At 42.9% G+C, this 23,991-nt stretch overlaps 3 protein-coding genes across 3 annotated transcripts; 1 reads left to right on the top strand and 2 right to left on the bottom strand.

The window, feature by feature from the left end:
* Positions 1 to 6,839: 6,839 nt before the first annotated feature.
* LOC115602522 (scale keratin-like) lies at positions 6,840 to 7,829 on the bottom strand. The gene is made up of 2 exons (XM_030473702.1): positions 7,671 to 7,829; positions 6,840 to 7,190 (listed from the first exon to the last, which is right to left on the bottom strand). Exons 1-2 carry the CDS (start codon positions 7,800 to 7,802, stop codon positions 6,840 to 6,842), a joined length of 483 nt encoding a protein of 160 aa, XP_030329562.1. The 5' UTR covers positions 7,803 to 7,829.
* Positions 7,830 to 14,523: 6,694 nt separating this feature from the next.
* Positions 14,524 to 14,880, top strand: LOC115602820 (scale keratin-like). Its single transcript, XM_030474252.1, has one exon. It carries the CDS (start codon positions 14,524 to 14,526, stop codon positions 14,878 to 14,880), a length of 357 nt encoding a protein of 118 aa, XP_030330112.1.
* A 5,361-nt stretch (positions 14,881 to 20,241) lies between these two features.
* Positions 20,242 to 20,631, bottom strand: LOC115602774 (scale keratin-like). Its single transcript, XM_030474178.1, has one exon. The coding sequence runs from the start codon at positions 20,629 to 20,631 to the stop codon at positions 20,242 to 20,244; it is 390 nt and encodes a 129-aa protein (XP_030330038.1).
* Between the last annotated feature and the right edge of the window lie 3,360 nt (positions 20,632 to 23,991).

Genomic DNA, 23,991 nt, shown 5'->3' with positions numbered 1-23,991 from the left:
ATTTATGAAGGGATACCCATTTTTGTCCTGCCAGACCGCAAAAAAATTGCTCAGGAGAGGGCAGGGACAGGACTGTGGCCACTGAGTCCCCAGTTAGATTTACTCAGTGCAGTTGAACCACTCGGGCACTTTGAAGATGTAAATAATATTTCCTGCTCTGTAATCCTTAGCCATCTTTCCATAATAGTGCTTAGATGCACATTTTGATAGTTTTCCTTATTCATCTCCCAGTGTCAGCTAAAGATCTGCAAGTGGGGCTGGCACAGGTCCATGGTGTGGGTCAGATGGCTCATCTCTGATGACTCCGACATTTTCTTTTTCCTCCAGACAGACCCTAAATGGTTACAAACAGCCTACGCCCACCTAACACACCTGAACAGCCTCTGATTCTTTATAGAGTCATAGACTGGTTTGGGTTGGAATGGACCTTAACATTATCTATTTCCAACCCCCCTGCCATGGACAGGGACACCTTCCACTAGACCAGGCTGCTCCAAGCCCTGTCCAGCCTGGCCCTGAACACTGCCAGGGATGAGGCAGCCACAGCTTCTCTGGACAACCTGCATCAGTGACTCACCACCCTCACAGTAAAGAATTTCTTCCTTATATATAACCTGAAATCTTCCAAGAACTTTATATCAAAGCTCAAGATGAGAATCTTAGGTTGTCTACAGCAAAATGCTTTCAAATTTAGCAATTATAAAACTATCTAAAGATTATGCATAAAGATTAACCCATGTGAAAATAAAAGCAACAGAGTACCTTAATCAATCATCTTCTGCGAACATAGAAGTATCTGCGTAATACTTTATAAACAAGTTTTCACAGACTGCTTCAAGTTCAAAAGGCTTCCCTGAAGATACACTTATGCCAAACTCTTACGAGAATCATGGTTTTAGCAGAATATACAGTCAACAATTAAAGCTGCTCTTCTATCTGCATTTCAATACTTGAGAAACTATCAAATAAATTTAATTTTAGCCAAGTTAGCAGGAATCATATAACAAAAGGAGCATCCAGGAAAGATTTGACAATTGAGCAGTTTTTCGCTTTTCTTAAACTCTTTGTGTATACAAACCCACCTTGCTCATGAGGACCTGCTGCTTTACCAGCTGATATTTGTTGCATATTCAGCTCATCTTGATGATGCAAAAACTTTCTGACTTATCCTAATGACTCTGGTGTTCCCTGCTTCATCATGTTGTTACACAATGCTACATCTCACGGTTCATTTCCGTTCAAAACTTCAATGACCAGGTCCTTCCTGGTATCAATCCACTCCCTTTGTTGGTTTTGGGTGAGAATGAATCAAGCTGCTCTTTTGTGGTTGTTTTACTTTAACACCCTTCTCCATCTTAAGCAATATTAGGCACCTGGCTTCATGGTCCATGATGCCACAGTAATGTCCCATGGCATTTATTGCTGAAAGTCTGTGAGCTGAATCCTTTGCATCTCCCCAGATAGCAGACCACTGTCAATCTGGCTGATTGCTGTGATGTACACAGGAAGGTTAGGAAGAGCTGAGAGTCTGGCAAGGACAGAAGATAAATGTTACTCAAGAATCAAGGAGTTGAGCCCTGATAGCCACTGGGTCACTGCTACTTAAAGTCTTGCCTTGTAGAATCTTGTTAGAGGGCAATGATAATTAAAAAAGGTGGAGTTTCCCCTCTTCCTATGTGTCTCCCATACTGTATGGGTTACAGGAAAAGTTGAGGGCTGAAACATTTATTGGTTTCTCAGGACCACCGAGATCCTTATTAAAGACTTCTTCTGGAATGATCATGTGCTCTATGCCATGGGATTCTAAAAACAAGGCTGCCTGTGGCCAAGAATACAGATATTGCCCAGTTATGAAGATACCGAACCTTGGAATGAAGACATACACAGGAGGGACAGCTAGATACAAAGTTACGGAGTTGGAGTACATTGCTGAAAGATTGCTGAAATCATTGTACAGCATATAATGGAAACTGAGATCAGCTAAATTCAGTTGGTGCAGATGGGGGCCTGGTGTCTACATTTGGAAAGAAGTTTGTCCTGGAGTACACACAGAACTAACTGTAAAGATGAGGGGAAAAAAAAAAAGGAGAGGAATAAACAGCAGCTTTTAGCACAGTCTGAGCAAAGCCTCTCTTCAGACCATAAATCACCCTTGCTTTGACTGTTGGGTTGACAAGAAGTGCATAAGGTTTAAAGTCAACAGCATTTCTACTCTGCATTTTCTGCCTTACAGTGAATTGCACGGATTAGCTAGCTTGTTGGTGCCAGCACATGAAACCCTTTCTAAGCAGCTGAAAGTGGGGACATGAAGCAGGTGAAATAAGTAGATTTGCACCCTGGAGCTTCAAGGTTAATATTTATAATCTGTCCCATTTCTGTAAGTGAATTTTAAAATATAAGAGATATAAAATACAACACATTTGTCAAACAGATGGTTTTAACTTAGCTGAACTACCTTTCATTACTGCCTCTCTGGGGGTTGTTTCAGAGAGGCTGAAATCTGATGAATCTAAATATGATCAAAATGTTTGGAGAAGGATGACGTAGTGAGGTGTAATGGAAAACTAGGAATTGCTTAATAACTTCCAACAGTGAGCAAAATGATTATATGCTGTGAGGTGTCATGTGTAATAGCTTCCTTTCCGAATCTAATCAAACATCATGCGCAAAGGGCATCTCAGATCCTCCAGACTATGCCAGGAGCAGTATAAAAGCACACGCTGCTCACATCTCTCCCAACGGATTCTCCTGACTTCTCCTCTGGAACTTGGGTAAGTTCTTAATTCTTTGTGCCTTTTTCATGCACTTTTTATAATAGCTCTAACTGAATGCTACATGGATGTCTGCCATGACACCAACAGGGCTTGCCTCTCTGAAAAAGCAGCTTCACTGATCCAGCAGAGAGCTTGCAGCTGGCATTATCCAGTTTCTTGAGGGAACATTGAAGTCCTTACTAAGTGCTCCTAGGATTCATGACTTCTGGCTCCTAGATAGAAATGAGCTGCAGCCTTATCTTGGCTGTAGTAGTGGGTGCAGCTCAGTTTTGAAGCCCTGTGTAACAGGTGGTCATATAAATCCTGTTAACTACTGAGGAGAAGGGGCTGGGTGAGATGACAGTTGCTCTCATGAAGTATAGAAGTGCTTGTGCTCCTTTTACAACGGAACACAATCGAAGCAAGCACTGCTTGTGGTGTAGCACTTTGGATGTGTTCTCACATATTATGTATAGAGATGTCAAAAGCATAGGTTGTTTGATGTACACAGGAAGAAGAATTGAGTTTGGCAAGGACAGAAGATAAATGTTACTCAGGCAGTGTGATCAGGAGGTGGGAGAGAGAGACAGGAACTACAAAGCCACTTCATTTCTATTCAGAAAGGTACCCAAGTACCTTCCTGAATAGATAGGCTGAGAAAGTTGGGGCTGTTCAGCCTAGAGAAGGCTGCGTGGAGACCTCATAGCTGCCTTCCAGTATCTGAAGGGGGGGCCTATAAGGATGGTGGAGAGGGACTCTTCATTAGAGACTATAGTGATAGGACAAGGGGTAATGGCTTCAAACTTAAACAGGGGAAGTTTAGATTAGATATAAGGAAGAAGTTCTTTACAGTGAGAGTGGTGAGGACTGGAATGGATTGCCCCAGGAAGTTGTGAATGCTCCATCCTTGGAGGTGTTCAAGGCCAGGTTGGGCAGAGCCTTGGACGACATGGTTTAGGGTGAGGTGTCCCTGCCCATGGCAGGGGGGTTGGAACTAGATGATCTTAAGGTCCTTTCCAACCCTAACTGTTCTATGATTCTAAGTGGGTAGCCTGGGGGTTGGAACTAGACCATCTTCAGGTTCTTTCCAACCCTAACCATTCTATGATTCCTCATTAAATATTCTTGAGTGCCTGAACATAGATGTCTGACCTAGCATGGAATTGCTTTACACAGTCTTCTGTCTTTCAGATCCGCTTCTACCACAGAACAATGTCCTCCTACAGACAGCTGTGCAACTACCAGTGCTCCACACCATCTGAAGTGGCCTGCCCCCAGCCCATCACCAATGCCTGGAACGAGCCCTGTGTTACATCATGTGGTGACTCCAGGGCAGTTGTCTACCCACCCCCAGTTGTGATCACTTTTCCTGGGCCAATTCTCAGCTCCTGCCCTCAGGAGAGCATAGTGGGATCCTCAGCACCAGCTGCCATTGGGACTTCACTTGGCTATGGTGGATCATATGGTTACAGAGGCTCTTCTGTTTACAGGGGATCAGAGGAAAGCAAGTTCTCATACCCTTATTTTTCTCAGAGGTTCAGCGGTTATCGCTCTAGAAGGTGCGAGCCCTGCCAAACCCAGCAGGAGTACACTTGCACCAAGAGCAGTCAGGATACTGAATGCAAGATACAAACTCAAGAGTAAGATTGGTTTTTAAGATGCCAACAGAAAAAGGTTGATTCTAACACTTTACATTGTATTTGTGCTTGTACCTGCTTACGTACTTCTCCTTTCTTAGCTATGTGTTCTTCTATTTTTCTCCTGGTCCAGATTTTCAAATGCATTAATACTCCTTCCACATTCAACCTTGTAACATTATAGAAGCATCATAATGGAAGAGTTTGTATACTGTGATTTCCCCCTCTTGATACTGCCTGATGTCAATCAAGAGTTATGTTAACAAATGAAAACTGGACTGCATTGTCAAGCTTATAGCTACAAAAGAAGAAACACTGCTTGAAATGAAACTTCCTGAAACAAGAAACCTTAGTTGGAAAAGCCTCAGATTCCTTGTTCTCAGTATGATCATGTTTTGCTTTTGTAAAGTTTTCTCTTCTATTGCTCATTAAAAAAACTCATGCTGCATTGTGATTTTAGGATTCTGGGTTTGCTTTCTACCGGTTTTGAGGAAATAACACCATGGAGAGAATCTCCTGTGCAGGGCATTGGCATTTCCATCATAGTTAAGCCCTGTAGCAAGAAGAGAGATAAGACCTTAACAAGTCAAACCCACTCTGTTAATCCTCTGCTTGGCAAAGAGTTTTCACAACATCTACGCCCACTTTAGACATTGTACTGCACCAGTCTGAACTGCTAGAAAATTACTGGAGACAGAAAATAATACAGGGAACAGAAAGGAGGATTACCATTATTTTCACACCCAGAAGCATGCATGCAATAGTAAAACAAATGAGCATAGGACACTTACCGGAAAGCAGCAGTTAGCCTAGCATACCTTCTTACAGTACAATATCTTCATTGCACCTTCAATCTTACCCCTTTCCTTATTCCTAGAACACTGTCCAGTAGTCTACATCTGGAATTCTAATGAGGTGCTTTGGCAATAAGCTAGGTGCTATCACAGTACACTACTGAATAAGATTAACACAACAGCAAGCAACAACCGAGGGGCTACTTGGCTTTTATTTACCTTGAAGTAATTTATTATTGCTTCCAGCTGGTCCCTGAGCACTGTTGGATCATTGTTCTCTACCTGCTGAGAACTCTCTATTTTTATTTTCCTTTACTGCAGTGATCTTCTGGTCATCTAAGTTGTTCTTTGAAATGTGTCTGCTGACTTTCTTTAGGCTCCAATTTCTACTTCCCTGTTTCTTAGGATTCTGCCAGGAGGCTCCTTTACTCTTCTCAGTAGTAAGAAGTTAACCTAGAAAAAGTTACCTGCTTTTGGGCATTTATGTTTCCAGCTGACGCAGTTTATGGTCTCCGAAAGCAAGATAGGAAAGTACAATGTAGAGAAGCAGATTCAAGTTTCCTGTTTCTCAGACTGGGGTTTCACCACCAGCTAATTTTCTCTCTGAATGTCTCTTGAAGTTCCCTTTGCTGTTGTGAGCTGTCTAATATTCTCTCTTTTCTATGTTGTATAGAATTATAGCATCATCTATTATTCCCCCTTCTTTTACGGTGTACAGAATTACAATAGTTCTGGTAAAAGCCCATGGAAAGGTAGGGGAAGTAGGGATGACTTTTGGAGTGGCTATTTAGTACTTTACCCTGGTTTTGAAAGTGTTATCTAAGGGTTAGGCAGTTTTCTCACACCTGGTTCCTGTAAAGATTAAATCAGATGCACAGGGGAGCTCTGCATGCTGTAAGCAAAATCTCCTAATGAATGAATCCATAGGCATTATATAAACACTGTCTGTAAGAGCGCAACACTCATCTGCAGATCTCTAAGATATGGGGGTGGTTTGGTTCAATTCATTTGCAGTAGCTACATTCCCTCAAAACAAAGAAGAAAGCAAACAGGTGAATGTTCTTTGGATGCAGTCATAAGAGTTTATTAGGACCAAGAAGCGTAGATTTTCAGCAAAGTAAAGGAAAAACACAAGATGGATTTTAAAAGGGCCAACTTAATAATCTGTATCAAACTGATTGATTTTCAACACATTTTTCTTCTGTCTTGGTTCAAGTTTCAAATGGACAGGACAAATCACAGTATGAGGTGACCTCTATGGATTTTTCCTATTAGACATAAAGGAATCAAAGTATAAAACTACCAAAGAAAGGCATGGTCCCAAACAACTGAAAAAATAAATGGACTAGTTTCGAGTGATAAAAGTGCTTTTGTGCTCTAACAGTGAGAAACAGATTTTCATGATCAGTAATTTGATTTCTGAGAATGGAAAAGATACATTGTGAGAAACCTGACATCACAAGCACACAGAGCATAAAGAAGACAAGCAGAAAAGCAGTTCCCATGGGTGCTAAGAAGCACACATAGGACCCAATGGATTAATTGGGAGCTGTGGGTGCCCAAGGCTTTGGAGAGCTACTCAGCTCAGTTGCACATCCAGGTCTTGCCGTCAGCTCCTCCACTGCTTCTTCTGCCAGACGCAGCTCCTGCCATGCTTAGCATGGCCCACAGCCCCCATAGCGCTGGCTCCAGAGCTGGCTAGAGGAAGAGGAGGAGAAGCAGCCCCCGTAGATAAGGGAGCCCTGCAGGCCCCTGGGGCGGTCCAGCCCCAGTGGGGATGAGGTGCCCACGATGCTCTCCTGAGGGCAGGAGCTGAGGATGGGGCCCGGGAAAGTGATGACCACAGGTGGTGGGTAGATCACAGCACGGGAGTCCCCACAGGAGGTGACACAGGGCTGGCTCCAGGCGCTGGTGATGGGCTGTGGGCAGGTCAGCTCGCAGGGTGGGGAGCAGCGGGAGCTGAGCTGCCGGCTGGAGAAGGACATCCTTTGGGCAGAGAGGTGAACCTGCAACACAGCCGGGAGCCTGAGTCAACCTTTTGCTCATGAACTGCTGCACAGGCTGCCCTGCTCTGCCTTGCCAGCAGCAGGGGAGGCTCAGAACATGCTGTCTGGAGTTCCTCCGCTAATGCTTAGGTGCTTTTTTTTTCCTCTCTCTTCCCCCTTCCCTGCCCTCCTTTCTCCCTCCCCAGCAGCTCTTCCATGCTCTCATAGGCTTTCTGCACACTGAGTGCTACCCAAGCCAGCTGAGAAGCTATGACAAGGTGCACCAGTCAGTTCACCCTTCAAAGTAGAAGAACTTGGACTGAGACCCATATTGGCTGAGTCCTCTGACTTGTTGTAGCTGCTGCGGTGGAGCTTGGACAGATCAGCAGCTGCCCTGTTTGCCAGTGAGAATATCAGAGAAAAAGGCCTTCACGCAAAACTGGTTGAGGTTCAGACTATCTACACCAAAAGATAAAAGAGATAAAGAAGGGATAGACTTACTCGGATCAACGAAGAGGAGAAGTGAGGACCTGTGATCTGAGGACTTCTAAGCCAGATGCCCTTATATACCACCTCCTTGATTGCCTGGAGGGGATTGAGACATCGTTCGTGTTTCAGGTTATTAAAACACATCAAGACACATTACTCCCCACGCTTCTATGACTGTTTTATTCATCTTTGGACAATTATCAGTTTCTTCCAACACCCTATTGTTTCTTCCTTAAACGTTTTGAAGCAGTTTCACTTCCTGCAGCATTTTGCTGATTTTACCAATGTGACAAAAGTGTTGGAAAACTACTTTGCTTGAGCAATTGCTTCACATACCCAGTGTTTTTCAAGCACTTTGCAGTATCATATTTGCAGTGCAATGTGGGCTGATTTGCTTCTCTAACCCCTGCTGATATTGAGTTGAAGCACCGTAGAGCTTATACTTGGAATAAAGGTTGAAGATATACTGCATCTGCTTTGTTCCTCATCCCAGCTCCGCACTGCAGGTCTGATACAGCACACTAAAGCATAGAGGTGATTTGTTTTGTGAACTTTTGCAGATCTTCTGTATTTTGTTTTGTCTCTGAACAGAAAACCAAAACTACACATTCTGTCCCTCTGAAGTTTTTGCACCACAGCCCCAGTAGACGCAGGCCAGCACATCCTCCTGGCTGCAGTGATATTATGTCCCTGTGTCTGATGTGAAGAAAATCCTTCAATAACTATTAAAATGGTGTTTTGTTTGTTTCTTTGTTTTACTTAGGTGAAAATAGAAGAGGGCGAGACAATCCTCTAAAGCCACACAGGGGAGCAGGATGCTTTATGATGTGTTACAGGACACCTGAGGTTGGGCTCTAGCCCCATGTGCTTCCTTTTTTCTCTAAGGAGAGACCCTACTGCAAAAGCAGACCCCAGGGGCCCTGGCTGAAAGCAGAGGGAGCTGAACAAAAAACCTTAACTCCTCTGGGAGATGATTACAATGTCCCAGCTTGCTTTGGTGCTTGCAGTGTCCTCAGTGATTTAGTGCCTCAACACTGACCTGCACCAGCATAGGAAAGGGATTAGAAGTCTTGATATTCCCAAAGGAAATTTAATAACAGTCCCCAAGAAGGTAATAACAGTGTCTGGAGTTAAAATATTGTAATGAACTTAGAGTATGAAACCAACTTGGGAAACAGAAACTTCAGTTTCTGTGAGGAAAACAAGTAATAAATAGTCATCCTGCAAACCTGGAGAAGTCAGCTGAGTGATTTCTAAGAAGGAAGAACCTGAGAGACGCTGAGGATAATGTGGGCTGGGTAATATTTGCTAACAGTGAGGAGATTGCCTGGATGAGGAGGTGTGACGTGTAATCTGCCTGTTTGGGAACTAATTGAGATCTTGTTCATGAGGTGTCATAGACCAGTGGGCAGCTCAAGAAACAGTATAAAAAGGGCTCACAGCACAGATAGCATCAGTCGGCTGCTCTTTACTGCTCCTCTTTGGTGTCTTGAGTAAGTTTGACCCCACTTAATCTTTCTGGGTTAGAGTGTTGCACTTGAGTAATTTTAACTCCTTCAGAAATACTCTGCTTGTCTTTCTTATGCCTCTTTTTCATTGAAAATGCACTCCTTTTGCAGGCTTTGGTAAATGTAGTGGGTTTTGCTGAAAAACTTGGTGATGGGTAATCTCCAGCTTGTTTGTCACTTTGAGGGTGGCCAGCTCGGGAAGCTTTCGGTGTGCAGAAAGCCTATGAGAGCATGGAAGAGCTGCTGGGGAGGGAGAAAGGAGGGCAGGGAAGGGGGAAGAGAGAGAGAGAGAGGAAAAAAAAAGCACCTAAGCATTAGCAGAGGAACTCCAGACAGCATGTTCTGAGCCTCCCCTGCTGCTGGCAAGGCAGAGCAGGGCAGCCTGTGCAGCAGTTCATGAGCAAAAGGTTGACTCAGGCTCCCGGCTGTGTTGCAGGTTCACCTCTCTGCCCAAAGGATGTCCTTCTCCAGCCGGCAGCTCAGCTCCCGCTGCTCCCCACCCTGCGAGCTGACCTGCCCACAGCCCATCACCAGCGCCTGGAGCCAGCCCTGTGTCACCTCCTGTGGGGACTCCCGTGCTGTGATCTATCCACCACCTGTGGTCATCACTTTTCCGGGCCCCATCCTCAGCTCCTGCCCTCAGGAGAGCATCGTGGGCACCTCATCCCCACTGGGGCTGGACCGCCCCAGGGGCCTGCAGGGCTCCCTTATCTACGGGGGCTGCTTCTCCTCCTCTTCGTCCAGCCAGCTCTGGAGCCAGCGCTATGGGGGCTGTGGGCCATGCTAAGCATGGCAGGAGCTGTGTCTGGCAGAAGAAGCAGTGGAGGAGCTGACGGCAAGACCTGGATGTGCAACTGAGCTGAGTAGCTCTCCAAAGCCTTGGGCACCCACAGCTCCCAATTAATCCATTGGGTCCTATGTGTGCTTCTTAGCACCCATGGGAACTGCTTTTCTGCTTGTCTTTCTTGTGCTCTGTTTGCTTGTGATGTTGTTCCTGTAAATCTGCACTGATTTATCAAAATATGCATTTTCCATTCTGATAGTATGGGTGAGAAAGTGGGTCATTTTTTGCTTTAGCCTGTCTGCGAACACATGTACTTTTTTCTGGTTTCATGTTCAACCTAGAATATATGACAATTTATATCAGGAAAGTTTCGTTTCCATGTGTTGGGTTTTTGACTGCTACAGCTGAACCCAGGACAGTTTGTTATTAGTGTAAATGTCACTTCTTGTTCCTAATAAAAATCATTCTGCATCCTAACAGTATTCTCTTTTTGGTTTATTCCAGCCTTTCTTCACACCTCCCTCCCTTACATCCATTTATTAGCTGATGATTATAGATGTACACACATGGAAAAGACCAGGATATATCCTGTGCAATGCATAATTTCTCCTTCCCAGCAGCTGGAACTAGAATCAGCATCTTACATGGTTTATGTCATCATAAATATGCCTTTGCACTGGGAAGTATGTTTGCTTCAGGACTTAGTTAAAGAATACGTATGCAAAGTGTTGTTACTAGGGTTAGAATACGCCAATATTTGACATAGATACATTTATACATTCAAACAAATATACCCACTTTTGTCCTCACTTCATATCCATGTTTTCACTGTACACAAATTGCTGGCTGAGCCTTGCACGCTGTGTTAAGAGGAGATTCCAAAGTCATGTCTTTGGGACACATGGAAATCCTATCTCAGGAGGTCCTACAGATGCATCAGTAATTCTGATCCACGATTTTCAGACAAGTTGAAGGTACACCAACACTTCAGCTCAGAGACATGAATTCATCTTGTCTAGAGGTGTCTGAGATAATTCTCATTTACTCAGCTTGAATCATGCTCTCAGCTAAGCCACAAGAGCGCAGTGCTGAGTCTTGCATTATCCTTATGAATATTTATTTTGTGTTCCCAGCTTTGGGGCCATTCCAACAACAGAGCTCAATGGGTCCACATCAGCAGCAGTCATGCTTTTTGGCTTGAAGTCTAGTCAGACCAAGGCATGAATATTATTTTTTTAGTACTTAGAAATACTGTTCTTCAAACAGAAAGTACTACTCATTGCCTCCTTGTTGGCACTTACCCCTTTTCATTGCATTCTTCTTCTGGCTCGTCCACCCAGGTTGGAGCACAAGGTCCTGGTTGGATCCACAGCGTTTTGAGCAACCTGGTCCAGTGGGAGGCATCCCTGCTCATGGCAGGGGGTGTGGAACTAGCTGATCTTTATGTCATTTCCAACCCTAACCATTCTATGATTCTATGTGTTTTGAACGCTTCTGTAGAAATATTCAAAAACCATATAGATGAGGCCCTTCGTGACATGGTTTAGTGGTGAACTTGGCAGTGCTGGGGTAATGGTTGGACTTGATGATCTTAAAGGTCTTTTCCAACCTTGCTGATTCTATAATTCTATCTGGATGCCCCTTTGTGTAAAATTACAAAAGCAAAGCATGTGGCAGTTACCCTGAACATCATGAGTCAAAAGCAGCAGTCTGGGACGTGAGCAATATCAATACTAGTATGTAGCTCCCTTTGCCCCTTCAGGAGGGCAGGATGGTTGGAAGAGGGACACATCTCCAAGAATTACGTGATTCACTGTAGTTATCTGTCATCACTGTTATCACCTGGTTCCAGACAAAGTGAAACCAGGTGTGGTTTGGGCAGGAGGAACAGACCATGTTTCTTATTTATGTGAATCCTCTACCATAAACTATCAGTAACTTCAAAGAGTGTTTCTACAGGCACTGCCAGGAAAACCAAGCTGAGGGAAACCCCAAGGTGGCCCTGGAAGAGGCTTCCTCTTCTTTCTTTCCCTGGGTCATCTATACAGCATCGCACTGCAGTATTGCTAACAGTGACCAAATGCTGATGGGCAAACAAATAACATTAACATTTTAGAGCAGAAGTCTCGAGGTTACTCAAAACCAGGCATTCGACTTTAAATTCTGTAGAGGGGCTGGATTTTAGAGGGGAAGAACTCATCTTCAGGAGGTTAGAAAAACATTTGCAAATTATGTCAACTTGGCTATACAGAATGGTGAGACTCTAAATAGTTATATCAGTAAATAACTGAAGAACTGAAGACAGGGTGCTGAATCTGAGCAATAAATCTGCTGAAGTAAGCAGCTAATCTCCTGCATCAGCTGAAGCTGCACTTTAAGATTCCAGCCCAAGGTTTTTCTAGGGTGATGCATGGCTTCGCTCCCTGACCAACTTTCGTCCCAAGCCATGAATTGTTCATCATTCAGAAGCCCCAAGGACTTTAGCAATGGTCCCATGGAGTCCCTGACAATGAAAGCTGGACATGAATTTCTGATTCTCCTGTTCCCCATGCCAGGTTGGATAACAGCAGCTCCCTGCTTATAGGTTATTCCAACTGTACTGTTAAAGTTTGAAGTAGGACGTGTGCTTTGTGCTTATTTCTTGGCCAGGAGGATGGGAACAAATGCTTCCCATTTCCAAACTCAGTAGAAAGATGTCTGTGTCTCATGCCAGAGTCATAGGAATTAATGTGCGTGGGTATGATGGGATAAGTTACATAATGCCCCCTCACTGGAGTATGACTTGGAAAAGTGGGGTAGTATCTCAGGTAAGTCAGCATATTGTGTTTATGGATAAACTTCTGAGCAATCTTTGCTCCATGAGGCAATTACAGAAATAGGAAAAAGCAATAAAAGAAACAAAATTACTCTGCCAGTGTAATGACAAGAACGCAATAGTAATCACCATCACTGAGCAAAATAATTGCATTATCTGGGGCAGTTACAGGTGGGGTGAATTTTTGTTTGATAATGCATTAGGACATCATCCATGAAGAATGTTTCATATCCTCCTGATTGCCTAAGAAAAGGAATAAAAGCGCTCCCCGTTCTGGGTTGCTCCAACCATTTCTCCTGACTCGTTCTTTGCTGTGAAGGGGTAAGTCTGAGCCTGGTTCTATTGCAATGCTGCTGTGACAATGCAGGATGTTAGCTGAAAACAAACTGATTCTTAGAAATGTGTGAGATGTTTGAAGCTTTCTTTCAGAAAGAACTGTTTCCTATTTATTCAGTGGCAGGCTGTAAAAAGGCAGGAGCTTTCAGAGCACTTGAAAGTTTGGGATATATGAACTTCTTTATAGTGAGATTTAGTGAATTCCTAATTCCTGACCATCCTGCCTTTATGACTTCGTTCAACTTGACTTGTAATGGTGACTACCAAGAAAAGTTAACTCCGACCCTCAGACTGAACTAGGAAGCCAGCATTAGCAATAATGTTTTGCCCTGTTCCTTGCAAGTATTTCTGAATTAATTTGAAGCCTGTCGTACATTACATTACGTACTTGTTATGGTCAGGACTTTATTCATTCTCTTTATTCCCAGCCTTTCATTTTATGAGTTTTAGTAAGGTAGGACAGAGATCAAGAGGAGTTGTAAATTGATTTTATGAGTGATCAAGTGATTAAAGATTATGATTTATGATTAAAGAAAAGGACTCCCCAAAATTACACACAGCTCCTAGTTTTGCCACAGTCATCTGTCACCTCAGTCATCTTTAGCAGGTTGGCTGGGACCACATTCACAGGAGTCCTGGTTATACTGGAAAACTCACTGATACTACATTCCTACCCAAATGTGGGATATTCTGCCAAGCAAATTCTCTTTATGAGCAATTACAGGATGTGGCTGCTGCTCATTTTATCTGTGTAAAGCATATGCAGGAGATCCCTGGTGCCAGCTGTAGCATCTGAAGGTTGGGGAATAACACTCATTAACAACCAGGCTTGCATCATTTTTAACTTGGTCTCTCCAGTTACTTCACCAAATGGCCCTGAGCAATACATTTACTTCTCAGCCTCAGTTACCTCTTCCTTACAGCTGGAATAACAATGACTTTCCTCATACAACTGTAGTGATTACAGGTGGTACAGAACCAGCACAGGATATTACTATAGAAGTGCTAGCCAGTGTTTCTATTCTTTTCTGCATCTGTTTATAAAAGAAATGGTCAAATGTCACAGGAGGTCATATTCAAAAGGGAATGGCGGAAAGGAGAAATGGTAAAGAACGGGGGGATAGCTCAAGATCAAACATGCAATTTCTTCATTTGATAATGATATTTCTACTTATTAACTTGGTTCCATAAATAGGAGTCAAAAGAAATAAGGATTGTTCCAGGGCAGAGAAGGAGAGCTTGAGAAGATGAGAAAAGGGACATGGCTGCTAAGACAAAAGTGAATTCTTCAGCCTCCTTCTGGTCTTCTTGCTATCTTGTATTCTCTCTCTTCCAAGTACAATCTCATTCCACTGGTATCTGAGCTTTCAGCCTTGTGTTGTCTCAGTGTTGTGTGTTTCAGATTTATCTCTACTACCTAAGATGTCTTCCTATAGAGAGATGATCAGCTCCCACTGCCTTGCACCCTGCGAAGTGACCTGCCCACAGCCAATTGCGAATGCCTGGAGCCAGCCCTGTGTCACCTCCTGCAGTGATTCGAGAGCTGTGATCTACCCACCCCCCGTGGTCATGACCTTCCCAGGACCCATTCTTAGCTCCTGCCCTCAGGAGAGCATAGTGTGCAGCTCAGCACCATCCAGCACTGGAAGCTTCTTTGGATCCATGAGCTCTCTGGGTCGCAGTGGCTCCTACGGCTCTAGGAGCTTGTACAATTATGGGAGATCATATTCTTCCTATGGATCCAGTGGTTATCGTTTTGGGAGCTGCGGACCATGTTAAATGTGTAATGAAGAAGGAGCAATCACCCAACACCGTGGAAGATGTGCCTCCACAAATCCTGTTACTGGCATTGCTTTCCTGGAGCATGAACTGTGCATCGCTAAAAATCACTCTTACATGTTATTCTGAAGCTTATGATTTAATTTCATTTTCTGACTATTCTTTCTAATGGCTCCTGATAATAATGGCCTCGAATTAGTCATATCAATGATCTTTGGCTGGTTGAAAGTGGGATGAGATTGTGTAAGTCTTTCCATGCCATGAAAGAGTAATATATGTGGAATGCATAGCCCTGGAGCAACTCTTTACTTGCAGCCTTTAATGAGACTCTGGCAATATTTTCCCTGTGTTTTTCATTCTCAGTAAGATATTTGCTTCTTACATTCTCATTAAATTATTGTGCATCAAAAATCTGAGCTTTCTTGTCTTTTTCTTTTTTTTTTTTTGTCCATAATTTGCTGTTTACATACCGTTCTCGGTGAGCATCAACCTCTATAGTGAAACGTGAGTGTTTGATTTCTTTCAATGCCTAAAGTTGGAAGGTGACCAAGCCCTTTAAGCAGGAATGAGCATAATAACTGCCTTCACAAAAATGATTTCATGCTGGATAAACATGTTTTGTAACCCTTATGACTATGTTTGAAACTTCTTCCAGGACAGGTGTGGGTACAGTGTGTGTTTTCTACATGCTAGCAAAGAAAGTTACACACATGAGTAACTTTGAAGATCTTCCATGTGTCTCACTACTTGCCTGAGGCCTCAGTTTAATTATGTCCCCATACATTGGTTTTATGACAGTTCTCATTGTTTAAAAATAGCATGTAACGATCTGTGGGTAAGATCTTCTTTTGAATAGCCATCAGGAATTCTTAACCAAATGGCAAATCTTTGCTGAAATTCTGCGAGTTCTTTAAACTTTCCCTTTAATACCTCTAAATACTTGTCAACCCCACTTAAAATAAAGATTAATTTTTAAACCTTCCCCGTGGAGCAACAGATATCATTCAGGCCAAAAAATATTTTCCATCTCAGGAACTTTACACCTAAATTTAAGGCTTCTCACAGGTGACTGTGGAATCACAGAATTATAGACTAGTTTGGGTTGGAAAGGACCTTAAAATCATCTAGTTCCAACCCCCCTGCCATGGGCAGGGACACCTCACGCTAAACTATGTCATCCAAGGGTCTGTCCAACCTGGCTTTGAACACTGCCAGGAATGGAACATAGACAACTTCCTTGGGCAACCTGTTCCAGTGCCTCACCACCCTCACAGTAAAGAACTTCTTCTTTATATGTAATCTGAACTTCCCCTGTTTAAGTTTAAACCCGTTCCCATTGTCCTATGGGTACAGTCCCCAGTGAAGAGTCCCTCTCCAGCATCCTTATAGCCCCCTTCAGATACTGGAAGCTGCTCTGAGGTCTCCACACAGCTGCTCTTCTCCAGGCTGAACAGCCCAAATTTTCTCAGCCTGTTTCCATATTGGAGGTTCTCCAGCCCCCTGATCATCCTCGTGGCCCTCAATTAATGGATACTGGGTATGTTCTCTTTGCTCAACAGCAACATGGATCCAAGCCACTCATTATGATGTCCTGTAAAGCTGTTTTTCTAGTGATGCAATTTGCATACTATTAGTACAGCCCATTAAGAGGCATTCACCCCATCCTATGCTTGCAATGTCAACCAGGATGGACCATATATCAGACATTGCTCAGCACTTCTGTTTTTCCCTGTGTGAAGCTGCTCTTCCTAGGAGTACCAGTGGTACCAGTGCCACTGACAAACTTCACAAGGCTTGAGCAGGCTAATTCCAGGCAAACCCCAGCCTCACACTGCAGAAATCTGTTTGGACAGGATCAAGAATGTGGCAATAACTTCAAAGGGTTTGGAGGTGTGACTTCACTTGTAAAACGAGCTGAAATGATATGAGGCTCCCATGAGATAGCCAGGCAACACCTCTTTCTTGTTAGGATGTGTCTGAAGGCTTTGCCTTGTTTTCATGCTTTCTGTCTCCAGTGCACTGCATGGTTATTCTTGGAGTCACAAGGATGCTGTCAAAAAAACCAGTGCTCATTTGTAGCAGTATGCAGAGCACTAAAGCTACCAGTTCAGGTATTTTCAAGACACATCACCATGGTATTGATCACTACAGAAGTCCTCGTTTCAGGATTTTTGTTTTCATCCCACACTGAACAGTAGAATTACATTGATCCTCTTCTCAGCCCGTCTTGCTGAGAAGATGCTCTGGACTTGAAATAGCAGCTGGTTTCTCATGCTGGGGTGAAAGGGTGCAGTCAAACATCATTTCATGTGGATGTTGTCAGCATACCTGGATGAAGCTGCTTTGCCTACGTACTGGTTATACAACAGAAAAGGCACATGTGGGAGCTGGAGGTTAGAGCCCAGACTAAAAATAGATCACTGTTACACATTTTGATTGATTGAGGGACTTTACTGACTTTGAATGGTTGAAGACATAGCACTTCACACCACCATTATTTGCCAGTCTGAATTTGCATGTTATGACCACAGACCAGAGAAAACACCAAAGGATAGTTCTTTAGCTGCCTTCCATTGTTCTGTGCAGCTCCTGACAACCAGCAATCTGCCACTTCCCAGATGCACAGCAGGCTGAACTTGGATTACACTTTCATCTAAGTGTAATACAGATGAGCACAGCAGAAGATAAGTGATTTCACTGTCAGTACCAAAGCATCTCAGGTCACACCACATGCAGATATAAGATGGGAGGAACACCAGCTGCTGTTTATCATCATGATCTGGAAGCAGTCCTGAGATCTTGGCAGTTTGCTGGCCACTGCAACATGGGGATCACATCTGGCTGTGAGGTCTCCTGCAATTCCTGGTCAATCATGGGAAATCCAGGGTGTTGACTGCATCAGCAACTCTTGTTGTTCCTGCAAGTGAAACAAGCAAATACCAAGAACAGAAAGCAACAATAAATGACATGAGACTGTCTCATCTTGAACTATAGAGGTCACTACACTCTCTCTTCTCTTGTCTAAGTGTGCTCTGAACATGTGCTTGCGTCTTAGTACAAGGTAACACTATTGTTAAATGAGATACAATCAGAAGTTGCTTCATAAAGATGATCTAAACACAGCCTGAAGTGCATGCCCTCCCCACGCACTAAATTACGTTTCAAGACAGATATCTGTTGTAGCTAAGCCTTTCATGTTTGATCTAAATAGGTGGATTCACTAAATATTTAGTCACTACTAGAGCCTAATGGTTTTTTATGTGGTTCAGCCTCACACCACTGGTAAATAGCCTGCAGGCACAATGGCTTAACATAACAGATGCAGAAATATGCGTTGCTGAATGACAGCTTCCTTCCAGGTTTTGATTCTGGAGGAATTAGTAAAGTGACTACTTGCAGTCTACTTTTTGTCAGTTTTGCAGTTGGAAGATCTGAACTTGAATGTTTCGGATGTTTTAAATAAAATGCTCTGTCCGAGAAACCTAAAGAAATAATTTTCTTTTTTTTTTTTTTTTTAGCTTTTTCTCCCCTTTTACTTAGAAAACAAATTATATAAGCCCCATGTCTTGAATCTTTAGGTCAGTGTATTTTGGAAGTGTTCAAGGCCGGGTTAGATGGGGCTTTGAGCAACCTGATCTAGTGAAAAGATGTCCCTGTTCACGGCAGAGGAGTTGGACTAGGTGATCTTTAAAGGTCCTTTCCAGTCCAAACTGTTTCTTGATTCTGTGATTCTATGATCTGTTAAATGTCATATGTCCTGTAGTTTACTGGCCATGCCATACACCATTTTTCAGCTAAAATAAGCAGAACTCCTTGAAAACATGTGAAGAAGAATGAAAAGCAAACCTGAAGCTAACCTGTGGAATAGAAAACTGGAAACAGAGACTGTACAATTGTTAGATGGGGATGCTGGAGAGAGGAATTCAGTTCTGGGCTTTGCCAAGTGATTTCTTTGTCACCTGGGCAAAATATTTACTAATGTTTTTATTAGTATAGAAAACATAGTCTTTAATCTCTGTATAAAAGATGCCAATGATGCTTATGCTTTGTTTGTCTATTTACTCTGAAAGCACTTGAGGGCTGTGACAGCCTTTATTCTTTGTTTGCACAGCACTCAACAACTCGTTTGCAGCTTCATAACGATTTAAATTGGCTGTATCACCAGAAGCTTAAAGCTGAGACTCTGCTGTGATATTCAGTGTACTACAGTTATTTCTTACAGGGAACTTTCACTTTTTTTTACTGGGTTGAAAAGACTGCAAGGAGGAACAAGTATTAGCTGCTTGGGATGTCTGGAATTAAGTAACACTGAGCAATGTCAGTGCTGTAGACTAAGCATTGTGTCTGTGAATTTAGAGGTGCAAATTTACATCTGGAAATTGCTTTGCTAGGCACCACCTTGGTGGCATTTGGTCATTCTGGGCTCAACATGGAAACCCACAATTATCATAGAATCATAGAGTCACAGAATGGTTTGGGTTGGAAGGGACCTTACAGCTCATCCAGTTCCAATCCCCTGCCACTAGGTCAGGTTGCTCCAACCTGGTCTTGAACACTGCCAGGAATGGGGCAGTCACAGCTTCTCTGGGCAACCTGTACCAGTATCTCACCACCATCCAATTCTCTGGATGTTCCTGGAAAGACCCCACTGAAATAATGTCTAAATAACATTAAAGGAATTAAAATACTTCGTTATGTTAAATTTTTCACATCTTCAAAAGATGGAAAGTTCCTGCTCAGGTGTGTCATTATGGAAACATTTGTGTAACAAATGTTGTAAATTTGTACAGTGTAACAAACACTGTAAATTCAGTCTGTGCTAGAATGTTCTGCAGTAAAACTGCTCACTTAGCAGCTTGCTCCTGCCCATGAGAAGACATTTCCTAGGACAGGCTGCAGATAAATGGAGAAAAGGAAACCAGAAGGCTGCTATGTGATGCAACAAAATTTTAATGAGCAAGAAATGCCTAAATTTGCAAAGCAAGATACCACAGAATACGAAAAATCTGTTTCAAGACTATTTCAGAGAATGTTCAACAAATGTCCTGTTCAGAGATATTGCTGTCCTCAGCTGGCTTTCTTTGGTCTGTTGTGCAACTACTGATAAAGATACACATCATTGTGAGTGATGCCCATATGGAATAGGCTGCCCCATGATGGTTAAAAAAAACGGGAAAGCTGGAACAGGCAACAATAGCAAACAACAAACTAGAAATGGAATGTTAAATAAAATGTAGAAGAAAAATCAGAAATGCAAAGTGGCAGTAGCTCCATTGCAGGGCTGCAGAAATGCTGAACCCCCATCCTCATTGCTCTGCATTTGGGTCTTCGTGTCTCTCTTCTGAGACCTTTCTGCTGCCTTTAGCAGGGCCCACAGCTGTTGCGGGGGAAGCTGCTGTACCGGCGGGAGGAGAAAGGGCTGCAGAACCCACTGCTGAGTGTGGAGAGGGCAGAACTTCCATATCCATACTGAGCTCCATATCCAAGAGAGCCCGCGTAAAGGCTTCCAGCACTGTAAAGGGCCCCTGGCCCTGAGGAGCCCCCAAAGGTGGGTACTCCGGAGGATCCCACCACTGCTTGCTGGGGGAAGGAGCTGAGGATGGGGCCAGGGAAGGTGACGACAACAGGGGGTGGCTGTATCACAGCAGTGGAGTCAGGGCACTGGCGGACACAGGGCTCATTGCAACTGTTAGCGATGGGCTGGGGGCAGGCAATGTTGCTCCTGGTGGGGCACAAATCGTAGCAAGACATTTCTTTGTGGGGATGAAGGTGATCCTGAAACACAGAGCACAGAGCTGAGTCAAAACAAAGCACAACATCTACTCAAACAACAGGTCAAGATTTGGTGCTGGTTTGTTGGAGAACAGGCAAAATGATCACCAGATGCATAGGAAAAACTGATGACTGTTCACAAGCTTCCCTGTCAATCAGCATCACTCTTATCTTCCCCATCCAGTAATCCCAGCACTTGGCACATCTGCGAAGCCTTCGGAAACTGCTGCCTCTTTTCTTAATTCATGTTTCCTCCCAGAGGAAAAGAATGTTGCAGCACAGTTTTTACTAAAACACCACTACTTCTCCCTGGTGAATGTGGGTTGAAACCCAGGAGCTGCAAGAGCTATACCAGAGCTCCTCTTTACACTGAATGGGACAGAAGCAGGTTTTATCCTGGGAGAGATGGGATGGAGCAAGAAAACCCAGCACTGTTTTAACCATACATTTCCTCTTCCTTTCAAGGTCTCTGTTTCTTATCAAGCTCTTTGGGGTAATATACTTTTCAGTTGTTCTCTTTTAGTTCTCGGTTGTCTTAATCTTTATGATCCTTCTGGTAAAACCCCCAAAGCATTTGAGGCTTAGGATAGATTCATAGACTTGATGTAATAAGTTAATACAGTCTATAAAATATTTCTATCCAAATATTTCTTGGCATAGCCATGTAATTTCATAGAGAGTGTGGAACAAGTTGGTACAATGTAAGAAGCCAATTTCCTTCATGAGATAAAAATACAGTTTGCAAACTACCATTTCAGCTAAATGTCTGATCACAAAAGGTTTGACTCAGCACTTAGGAAATACTACTTTGTTCACTGAATCAGATGACTGGTCTCCTTCCCTTTGTATTGTCTCTGGTGAAAATAATGAGCGTTTAAAGTAAGCAGGATTTATTTTTTATCCATAAAAAATAAATACAAGCCGGGATTACTTTATAATTTAATTCCCATTTAGATAATGCTCTTTCTTCAGCTGGGTTATTGAACAGTTTAGGATATGCTCTTTCTGATTCAGTCATTAACTGGAATGGTATAGGAGAATTCTGTATTTTAAAGGTCATGCCATCCTACATTTTAAATGTGCTAACAGTACAAGAATGCCCAAATACGAACTACGCTGAAATTAATGCTTCAAACACTAGAATTGACTCCTAAAGCCTACTAGTAACACAATTTGCCAAAAAAAAAACCAAAAAAAAAGAAGAGAAAAAGAGAATCAAAAATAGTCCTAAAAACTCCAACGTAATCATAGTGTAAAGTATTCTAAGCTCCAGTGCAAAGGCATGCTGGCAGTTAGAAAGAAATGAAATGGCATCAGACTTACCTTATGTAGAGGAGAGTACGCAGAAGAGTGAGATGGAATAGGTCTGAGCCCCTGCTCTTTTTATATATGCTTCACATTGCCTGGGGGGGCTGAGGCACATTGTACCCATGAAGTCATAATCACCAACCACCCAAATTTGAAGCACATATAACTTTCCAAAGTGATGAAACTGTTTTTCTTGCTGTTTGCAAAATCACCCTAAATCTCCAAATAGCATGATATGCACATTCCTGCTCCAAGTTCTCTTTCATCTTGAAGCCTAATTGACCAGCTTCATTGCTGGTATTATTCCACCCTGCTCGCTGGCATCGCAGGACGAATTAAACTGGTTCTATTTACTTGGCACTTCCTTCATTACCTTCCTGTAATGATTTTAATCAGACCTATAACCTGCTGTCATATACATGTTTGTGTTTAAGGGCTTCAGATCTAGGCTGTAATCTAATCTACTCACACATTTTGCAATGAAATGTTCAGTGAGGTAGAAGACACCTTTTGATCCTTTTCCCAGCCACAGCCACAAAACTTGAGAGAGGTCTTGTATGTATAGTAATCACAGACATTGTCCAATGGTCTGTGATTTAGAAATTCTGGATTTTCCCTGCTGCTTGGCAAGACCAGCAGAAAACAGTGTCTTTCAGTACACAAAACAATGTTTAAACCAAAATCTGAAGTTTTCTCTGAAGTGATATCAGTGTTTTTTCCTTATTTTACACCTGGATTCTTAAAGGCACACACAGATTATCTCACAGGTTCAGCAATGTAGAATGGATGTAAATGCAAACAGATTAATAATTACTAGTTTTTCTGTATTGATTGCACAGCTCTGAAGGACAGAACACAAGTGAGTGGTGAAGCAGGAGTAAATTTCTCAGTTTCTTTGTGAGATTTTATATTTCTGTCCAGCACTGCATTCATTCAGTCTATTATCTTCTCTTTCTTTTTGTTCATATGATGGAGTGTAGTTTGGCCCTTAGATCTACTCCTCCACCTTACACAGCAATTCATAGAATCATAAAATCATAGAATCAACTAAGTTAGAAATGACTTTTAAAATCAAGTCCAACTGTTCCCCAGCACTGCCAAGGCCACCACTAAACCATATCACTGAGGGCCTCATCTACACATTTTGTGAACACTTCCAGGGACAGTGATTCCACTTACTGCCCTGGGCAGCCTGTTCCAATGCCTGAGCACCCTTTCCACGAAGGAATTGTTCCTAATGTCCAGTCTAAACCTCCCCTGGCACAGCCTGAGGTTATTTCCTTTTGTCCTATCACTTCCTACTTGGGAGAAAAGACCGACCCCCACCTCACCACAACCTCCTTTCAGGTAGTTGTAGAGAGAGATAAGGTCCCCCCTGAACTTCTCTTCTCCAGACTAAACAACCCCAGTTCCCTGAGCCATTCCTCATAAGACTTATTCTCCAGATCCTAAGTTTCACTGGAGGATGTCACAGAAACAATTTTTTAGTTCTTCCATCACAAACTTACTGGGTAAGTGTCAGGAAAAGCAAAGGAATGATATGAGGAATCCAACAATGGATTTATGATTTTTCGCATTTTTCTTTCCTGACTAGCAGGGCATCAGCTACTGAGTGCATATTGTTGCAGAGCCCAGTTTTCACTACCCAATGACTTGTCACTTGAAATTGCTCAGCCTTCCCCAATATTTAGTAGGGAGGGACAAGAATTTCTACAAGACAATTCATCCCATCTTGGATGCCAACTTTACCAGAATTGATATCACTCTCAAAACATCCCCATTCTGTTTTCAGTGACTGTGGAGACAGAAAACATGCTCAGCTGAAACACCCAGCTTTTTAAACAGGGAAGATTTGATGAGGTGTGTCCCACCCATATTCCAATACTCTGAATATAATAAATGTAATAAAAAAGGGCTGGCCCAGCCTCAGAAATCTTCATTTGCTTATAGATGGGTTGTTTATTAAATGAATGCTGCAATATTTCTACCAGAAGTTATACATAAGTTATGAGACTTTGAGATGGCCCCAAG

Source organism: Strigops habroptila, chromosome 22 (genome assembly GCF_004027225.2).
Source record: "Strigops habroptila isolate Jane chromosome 22, bStrHab1.2.pri, whole genome shotgun sequence".
NCBI classification, from domain to species: domain Eukaryota; kingdom Metazoa; phylum Chordata; class Aves; order Psittaciformes; family Psittacidae; genus Strigops; species Strigops habroptila.
Note: the sequence above shows the minus strand (reverse complement) of the source record. Positions and strands in the feature narration are given on the sequence as shown.